The sequence below is a fragment of the Rhincodon typus genome, chromosome 1, assembly GCF_021869965.1.
Source record: "Rhincodon typus isolate 14 chromosome 1, sRhiTyp1.1, whole genome shotgun sequence".
NCBI classification, from domain to species: Eukaryota; Metazoa; Chordata; class Chondrichthyes; order Orectolobiformes; family Rhincodontidae; genus Rhincodon; species Rhincodon typus.
In genome coordinates, this window is record NC_063332.1 from 70,481,963 (window position 1) to 70,491,519 (window position 9,557).

At 39.5% G+C, this 9,557-nt stretch overlaps 1 protein-coding gene across 1 annotated transcript in view; it reads left to right on the forward strand.

Moving 5' to 3' along the window:
• The window catches only part of LOC125483400 (vacuolar protein sorting-associated protein 37A-like), a 25,977-nt gene that overhangs the window by 6,013 nt on the left and 10,407 nt on the right, over positions 1-9,557 (forward strand). The window contains exons 2-3 of the mRNA XM_048598516.1: positions 6,171-6,245; positions 8,741-8,858. Coding sequence (XP_048454473.1) covers positions 6,171-6,245; positions 8,741-8,858 — 193 coding nt within the window. The remainder of the gene's footprint in view (positions 1-6,170; positions 6,246-8,740; positions 8,859-9,557) is intronic.

The following is a 9,557-nucleotide window of genomic DNA, read 5'->3' on the forward strand; positions in this document are numbered from 1 at the left end:
AAATGTCCAGGGTGCTAGCCAGACTACCTTGTGCAACAACTTGGATTTAAGTAGCACATTAACATAGTGAAATGACTCGGTGTTTCGCAGGCATATTATAAGACAATGTATGGCAACAAGAAACATAAGGAATTATTAGGTCAGATGACCTAGAGCTTGGTTGATGTTGCAGGTTTTAATGATCGTCTTAAAAGGAGGGAAGTGAGGTAGGGCAGGGTATCCCGATCTGAGAACCTGAGCAACCAGGCAAATCTACCAATGGTGAAGCAATTCAAATTGAAGGTGCACAAGAGACCTGAATTGGAGAGTAGACTTGTGGGTTGTGGTTTAGAAATAGTTAGAAAGGGGGTGTAGCAAGGTCTTGGAGGTGTTTGAAAAAGGACGAGGAATTTAAACTGTGTTGTTTGACTTGCAGTGGTGTAGGTCAGTGAGCACAGGGCTAATAAGAGAATGAGACTTGCTGAGAGCGAACAGTCGTTAGCAGAGATTTGCAGGACCTCCAGTTAAGATGGTAGAATGTTGGAAACCAGCCAGGAAAGTATTAAAATAGCCAAGTTCAAAGTTATCGTAGAATCCCTACAGTGTGGAAGCAGGCCATTCATCCCATCGGGAGCATGCCAACCAGACACTCCCATCCTCTGCCCTATCCGTGTAACCCTGCATCTCCCATGGCCAATCCATCTAACCTGCACATCTTTAGACTGAGAGAGAAAACCGCAGTACCCAGAGGAAACCCCGCAGGCATAGAGAGAATGTGCAGACTCCACACAGATAGTTGCCTGAAGGTGGATTCAAATCTGGGTCCCTGGTGCTGTGAATTAACAGAATGACTGACTGAGTTTCAGCAGCAAATAAGAGGGTGCAAAGACATGGATTATTCTAAGAATATTGCAGTAATAGGGTAGGAGAAGGAGTCAGTATTTAGGGATTTGGTTTGGGACCAACTACAATGACTTTGAGCAGAAAGTTCCTTCAATTAAAACCAACCATTACTGGGTGTTATATTAGTAGACTGGTAATTCAGCAACAGTAAAGGATTTGAGAGATGGACATGAAGTGAAGGTGGGTGCTGTTGGTGTACAAGTGAAAATTAATGCTGTGACTTTGGATGATTGCCCAATATTGAGATGCCTTAGAGCGTTAATTTTCCAAGTCTTTACTGTATAGCTTGAGATTTAATTTAGCAGCTACTACAGCAACTAATTTCGCAAAACAAGTACAAGAAACGTGGAGGTCATGCCATTGAACTTGCATCAACAATTTATCTGCTGTGAAATGCACCTTATAATTAGTGTGTTTATAAAAATAAATAAGTATACTTAGGATGGTAAACTAACAATCACATGAAAGCAATTGAAAGAGCTACGTGGCCAAAAGGGTTCAAACAATTGATTAACACAATGTAAGTTACCTTCCCCTACAAATATGATATAACAATAAGTGCTTGGGGCAGAAGGAGTCCTCGGAGAGAAGTTCTCATCAAACAGACCTTTATGGGTAACAGATTTCATTGAGCAGTCTTCAACAGGTAGAAGATGGATCAGAAGAAGAGGAGAACGGGAAATCTTCACTGGGTTATCATCTTAGCTAATGAGCACTTTAACAAGATCCGTTCAAACTTCCTCCTACCATTTCATCTCGCCGTATCCAAATATTCTTCTATTTTACTTTCCTTCATAATCCTGTAGATTCCCATTGAGGTTATTGACTTGCTTGCTGAGCTGGCTTGTTATCATTCAGAGATTTCGTCACCATGCTAGGTAACATCATCAGTGAGGCCTCCGATGAAGCAATGTTGTTCTACTCCACTTGAAATTTATACTGTCCTTTCTGTTATGGTGAGTAGTGTCATTTCCGGTTTTCTGTGTGAGTTTGTATATGGGTCAAATTCTATGTTTGTTGATGGACTTGTGTGTTGAGGAGCATGCCTCCAGGAATTCCTGTGTGTGTCAATGTTGGGCTACTGTAGTTACGTTGTCCCAATTAAACTGATGGCCTTCATTGTCTGAGTGTACTGATATTAAGGAAAGTTTGTCATGTCGTTTTGCTGCTAGCTGATGTTCATGTGTTCTGATGGCTAGTTTCCTTCCTGTCTGTCCGATGTAATGTTTGTGGCAGTCATTGCATGGTATTTTGTAAATTTAACGTTGGTTCTGCATGTTGTGGGAATGGGGTTTTTAATCCTTGAGTGTTTGTCATAGAGTGGTTGTGGGCTTGTGTGCTACAATTATTCCTAGTGGTGTTAGGAGTCTCGTTGTCAGTTCTGATATGTTCTTGATGTAGGGCAGTGTGGCCAGTGTGTTAGGGTGTACTGTGTCCTCATGCTGTTGTCTGTTTAGTAGGCACCTGCAGATGAAGTTGCAGGGATATCTGTTCATAGTGAAGATTTTGTATTCGTGCTCTTCCTCTTTCCTGCATAGTTCAGGAGTGTTGCAGTGAGTGGTGACCCGTTTAAATAGTTTGTGGATGTTGGGATGGTTGCTGTGGAAGTTGAAGATTTGGTCAGTGTGGGTTGTTTTCCTGTATACTGAGGTTTGGAAACTCCATGATGGTCATACATTCAACTCTGATGTCTAGAAACGGAAGCTGATTGTTGTTTTCTTCTTCTCATGAATTTAATCTCTGCAAATACGTTGTTGATGAGGTGGTGGGTCTCTTCTAGTTTGTTGCGTTGAATAATGACAAATGTGTCATCTACGTACCAGATCCACAGGTTAGGTTGAATGTAGGGGAGGGTGGTGTGTTCTAGTTTTTGCATGACTGCATCTACGAAGAGTCCCGAGATGGGTGACCCCGTGGGTGTGCCATTGATCTGTATGTATACTTGACCATTAAAGCCGAACTGTGTGGTGAGGCACAGGTCTAATAGTTTGAGTATGTTGTCATTGCTGACGGACCTGCTGGTCTGCGTTCCTGCTTCCTCTAATAATGTGGCTGTCGGGTTTTTTTTTTTTGGATAATGGGATGTTGATTGACATGAATAATGCTGTGACGTCAAAGGATACCATAATCTCGTCGTCGTTGATTTTTATGTTGTTGGATGGAATGGGGTAATTCGTTGGCTAGGTGTGTCAGTCTCTGTTGTAGGTCCTTGGCCAGTTTATGTGAAGATGTCCCCGGTAGGGAGATAATGGGTCTGAGGAGGATATCTGGTTTGTGTACTTTAGGATGTCCGTAGAAGTGAGTGGGTGGGGTGCAGTGGTGTTCGTAGGTACTGTGATTTTTGGCGTAATTCTAAACAGTACGGACCAGCGGTGGACTACAACCCTAGAACAGGCCGTCACCATCAATCAACACGACCAAAACTAAGAAGACACACAAGCTACAGGAGAAACGTACCAAACGGATCCACCACAAAGACAAGGACAACAACAAACGGACACGTGGATAAGAAACCTATCCAGCAGACAACTCATGGAAACTGAGAAAGCTGTCCTATTATGCATACTGAATTATAACTAAAGATGCGAACAGAACAGACTTCATGGCCGGCCGCCTTGGAAACTGCGTTAAAAGACAACAGACTCACGGACGAAACATAACAAGTCATCCGACAAACTATAATCCCCACACTAAACCGAAGGAACTAATAGGACAACCTGAATACATCAGAGCGAAAAGCACTAGAAAAACTCTCAAAGACAAGAACATTATAATCCTACCAGCTGACAAAGGGCAAATGACAGCCAATGAACAAACCGGACTATGTTAAGAAAGCACAGGTATTGCTCGCAGATACTAACAGGCGGCAATAGACCCAACACCGCAGCTAGGTAATAGGATCACCCGGACACTGAAGAGACTAAAGGAATGCAGGACAGATAACCAAGGCGGACTACGTGAGAGTGAAACCAGAAGGCATGAACACCCCACCCCTCACTTCCTAAATTACACAAACCAGACACTGCCCTCAGACCCATTGTTTCCCTACCGGGCACAAACATTCCATCACCCCATTCCATCCACTCAACCCAAGAATTCCACAATACCCTCAAGAACATAAAAATCAGTGATGAAACAAGCCATCTTGGTGAGCAAGTCAACAACTTCACCCACAACCCGAGCTAAAAATCTTTGCTAAAACTTTCCCATTATATATAATATACTGTTATTAAAGATAGGAGACAAATGAATTTAAATATGAGACAAATTGAGTCTTTTGACTTTCTATCTTGAGTCATAGAACAAAAGTGAAAAACAACATTAGATTTAGACAAGATTACTTGGAGCACTGCTCTCTGTTTTGGTGCCTGTTATTGGAAGAATATGAAATCAATGGCAGAAGTGTAGCTTGAATTCACTAGGGTGATGCTGGAAATCAGGAGGTGGTTATGAACTGAAGCCTATAAAAATACAGATTTCTCCATTGGGATTAAGTACTAATTTCTGGAAAGATCTCAAATTATGATTGTTTACCTGAGTATCACTAGTGATTTTTCTTTTTCTTGAATGTTAGGAGTACAAAATGTTGCATTGAATTACAGGGGAGGTTAGAGAAAATTATTACATAATGTTATGGACCGGACCAGACCAGACTACACCACCTCAAAATGTTTTAAGGAGATAGCCTAACTTTTTCTTATTTTAAAGGCAAACATAAAGTGGTATGTTCCAGATGCAATTTGACTGGTCAAACTACTCTACATTAAGCAAAACATAATTTAATTAAAACACTATAATTAAAGTTTTGGCAAAGATCTGTAGCTTGGGTTGTGGGTGAGGCTGTTGACTTGCTCGCCGAGCTGGCTTGTTCTCATTCAGATGCTTCGTCACCATGCTAGGTGACATCATCAGTGGAGCCTCCGATGAAGCGGTGTTATTCTACTCCGCTTGGAATTTGTACTGTCTGGTCTGTTACGGTCAAGGACAACAACAATCCGGACACATGGATAAGAAACCTATCCAGCAGACAACTTAGAAACTGAGAAAGCTGTCCTATTACGCAGACTGAACTATAACCACAAAGATGTGAACCATATACAAACCCATACAGATCAAAACCAGAAATGACACTACTCACTGTAATAGAACAACATAATACAACAAAACATAATAAAACAAACAGTACAAATTCCAGGCAGAATAGAATAATATTCTTCATCAGAGGCTCCACTTATGATGTCACCTAGCATGGTGATGAAACGTCTGAACGAGGACAAGCCAGCTCAAGTCAACAACCTCACTGTACTTAAAATACAACAAAAGAAAGAGAACCTAGAATAACTTAACTATTGGAAAATTTAACAGAATAATCGATACAGTAACTATTACTAATTAACCTTTTCAATATAATAAAATCCTACAAACATGCCCCTTGGCAAAAAGGCAGATCAGAAAACAACAGATTTTCCCTCATTGCAATGCCCACAGTAGGAAGAGAAACCCCCGCTACTAGCTGTACCTGAGAGAGGGAAAGAAAAATGCTTTACTTCGTCAAGACTGCAGCAGCTTCTGCCGAATCTAAAAGGTTAAAAAAAATTGTAAGTCCTGGTCTGAGAGAGCTGGCCACACCCATCCAAGCTACTTGTTCCAACATTTCTAAAAAAAAAAGACCCCTAGGCCCCTCAAGCCGTTTAGTGGCTTTCCAACTGGACAGCTCAGTGCCTCTGTCTTAAAACATCTCTTGTTTAAAAAAAAACAAAGGCAGAACAAAATATAACCTCTTTAAAGCCACAGCATGATCACAATAGAAAGAAGTAAAGTTGTGGCAATCCGTTATTAAAAAGGGTTCCGTGAATGACATAGCTACTGACAAGGTGGTGGCAGGTGGAAATTGTTTCACAAAGGCTTTAAACATTATAATATGACTTAACTAGTCTAAGCTAAACAGCAAAGATTTAATCAGCAAACTGCTTTTTTTCTTTGCTATAGTGGACAACTAAACTTATTTACTGAATAAACATGTTATATTATTTGCCCAAATGAACATAATTTGTGTGCCTGTGTATATAATAGAGTCAAGAGTGAGATTTCAGTTGCATACTCCACGAGACCAAAAGCTGACAAGTCAGCAAGCATATGGTTACAGGCAACTGTTTGCATACAGGATTTCTGTCCAAAATATTTTAATTAGCAGTTTGTTATTGCTTTTGGCCTAATTTTCAAGCTGGCAAGTCTAATTGTTTGTTGTAATCTTATTCTTAATTTCAATTTTATTTATTTCTGAACAGTATAGTGGAAATACAGAAGGATGTGGAATACAGGCTGCCATTTACAGTAAACAATAAAACAATCAATTTAAACATGTAAGTATTTAAAGTACACATTTGAGATATTCATCTTGCGTAAAGTACATTATTTTTCAATCTTTTTTTCACTAGATTTTAATAGCTTTAACTTTCCGTGTTAGCAGCCTGTTTCTTGAAATGTCCTTTGAGGGTTTTAAATACTTCAAGCTTTTTACTTGATGAAACATGACATGCTGATTGGGTTGGAAGCTCTGACAATAGTTGTCTAAGATACCAACTGAGGAAAGGTTGAGTTTAGGTATTGATGTTATTTGATCAAATTGACTTTTTCTTTGATTAGCAAGCTGAATCTCTGAAACAAAAACAAAATCTAAAAATGTGACAGGGTCCGTCAAAATCAGTGGAGAGATGACAAATTTTGGGCGAAGTCCTTCAGAACTGAGAAAGCATGGGAAGGAAAGGAGATACTTTTTTGTTTTTATAGAATCCCTACAGTGTGGAAACTGGCCCTTTTGGCCCAACAAGTCCACATCGACCCTCTGAGCATCCCATCCAGACCCTTTCCCCTATAACCCACCTAAGCTACACATCACTGAACACTACAGGCAATTTAGTGTGGCCAATTCACCTAGCCTGCACGTCTTTGGACTGTGGGAGGAAACCAGAGTACCCGGAGGAAACCCACGCAGACACTGGGAGAATATGCAAACTCCACACAGACAGTCGCCCAAGGGTGGAATCGAACCCGGGTGCCTGGCGCTGTGAGGCAGCACTAAAGGTGGACAAGGATTAAAGCAAATAGTTCATGTGTTGAATGCCCTCCATCCTGCTTTTTTTTTAAATTTAAATGCAGTAGAAACTGTAAGATGAAGGACATCCTCTCCTCGACTCGGATGTACAGCATGGAAACAAACCCTTCAGTCCAACTCGTCCATGCCAACCAGATATCCTAAATTAATCTAGCCCCATTTGCCACGATTTGGCCCATATCCCTCTTAAACCCTTCTTATTCATATATCCATCCAGATACTTTTTAAGAGTTGTAATTAGACCAGCTTCCACTATTTCCTCTGGCAGCTCACTCAATGCATGCACCACCCTCTGCCTGGAAAAAGTTGCCCCTTAGGTCCCTTTTAAATCTTTCCCCCCTCACTCTAAACCTGTGCCCTCTAGTTTTGGATTCCGCTACACTGGGAAAAAGACCTTGACTATTTACCCCATCCATGCTCCTTGTGATTTTATAAACTTCTATGAGGTCACCCCTCAGCTTCTGACGCTGGAGGGAAAATAGCCCAGCTTATTCAGCCTCTCTCTATAGCTCAACTGTCCAACCCTGGCATGTCTTTGTAAATCTCTTTTGAACCCTTTCAAGTTTCACAACATCTCTCCTTTAGCAGAGAGACCAAAATTGAACGCAGTATTCCAAAAGAGACCCAACCAGTGTCCTGTACAGCCACATGACCTCCCGACTCTTGCACTCAGTGTACTGACCAATAAAGGCAAGCGTGCCAAATGCTGCCTTCACTACCCTGTCAACCTGCAACTCCACTTTCAAGGAACTATGAACATGCAATTCAAGGTTTCTTTATTTGGCAACACTCTCCAGGACCTTACCGTTAAGTGTATAAGTCCCGCCCTCGTAAACAGTTGATGTGTTAAGCAATAGAGAATTTTTTAAACGTCAATAGTTATAACAGCAAGAGATCCAGTGATTTGCAAAAAACAGGAAAAAAAAACCCTTAATCAGACCTTGAAGTTAGAACAGTAGATCTTTCAATGCTGAAAAGTGTTTACTTTAAAGTGAATTTCTCCAACTCTCAAATAGAAGGAAAAGAAATAAAAATGGAACTAAGCAGAATAGAAGAGACCCATTGTTTTTTGAAGCAGGATGAAAGAGAACTTTGTAACAATAAGTGCTCTTGTGCTGTAATAAATTAAATATTATTAAAATAAAAGATATTGGAATGTTGTTTTCAAGATAAGGGTTTTACAATCAATTTAGACTTGGACAATTTTAAACAGGCAAAAAGATCAAATAAAAATAATGTTTGCTCACCTTTTTTCACTTGTGAAGAAGAATCCTGCTCAAAGCTTTGCTCTGCCTTTTCTCCATTGGTATAAGACAATCTTATGTTTTCCAAGTTTTTAGTTTTTAACCATAGTTGTAGCTTTGTCAATCCTTTAAAGTAGTCCATTTTTAAAATGTGAGAAGCCATTGGAACATTTAATAAATTCCAAAAGGCAATTGTGGATTTTGATACTCTGCTTGTTTAAAAAATCAGTTTAACTCAACCAGGCCTGCCATCTGAAAGAACAAATGACTCTAGGATGTCAGGAAGGCGATAAATATATAATCGGTCACCATTACCTAAAATGTATGAAGAATGCTAATAGAAGTTAATATCTACATTTACACATACATGCACTGTATTTGTTTTTAAGTTGACATTGTGTAACATACAAAAATGGGTCTGTCTGTTTGTCTAAGCTACAATAAAATCTAGAAGAAATTAGTACAAATTTACTTACGAATATTCCTTCTGCAATTCTAGCTTTCTTCCTCCGCAGTTTCCACAAGAGAAGCCCGTGATCACAGTTTTCCCTCCAGTGAGGCACCATCTAGTAGATCTACATTCTGCAACATACGTGAAAAGCCCACTAATTACAAATGTATGTAGATAATTTCATTTTTTTAAACTCAAATTATTTGGTGAAGTCTATAATTGTTGTTTTTCATCGTTTTTATCTTTAAGTTTAGAAGACTTGTGTCTAGTAAATCGCTCTTTAAATAGGCATCAACATTGTGTTGCTCGCAGCATTCCAAGATTGTCCTTAACAATAGGGGCTTTTACCATTCAAGAGAAATGCATTATATAACAAGTAAAATTACTGAAGAAGTTAAAAAAAACATTGTAATTTAGTAACTCTTAACGAAGCCTTACTTTCTATGAGGAGATACAAAGATCCCAGGAGGCAACCTTCTGAAAGAATGCTGTATTGATTACGTATGGTTGGAGGTAGTGTGGGTGTGGAGGGGTGAGTTAGATTAGTGCTTGGGCCTTACAAAGCCATTCATTAAAAGTAAAATTGAAAAAAATTAAATAAAAAATGATTAAAGCAAAATGCAAAGAATTACAAAATTCTCAATTAAGTGCATAAAAAATCAACACAGAATCATTATAATAGTGAGTAAATTCTTGCTGTATAGCCACATTGCAAGCAATACCATGAAAAATCTTCAAGTGAGAAGCAAGCAAGTTTGGAGCAGGAAGTAATAAATATCTTCCAGCAATCACCTGTATTTTTGTACAGATAAGGTGGTTCATCTATCCATGGATCTCTACTTTTAATATAGCACTTTTACTGATT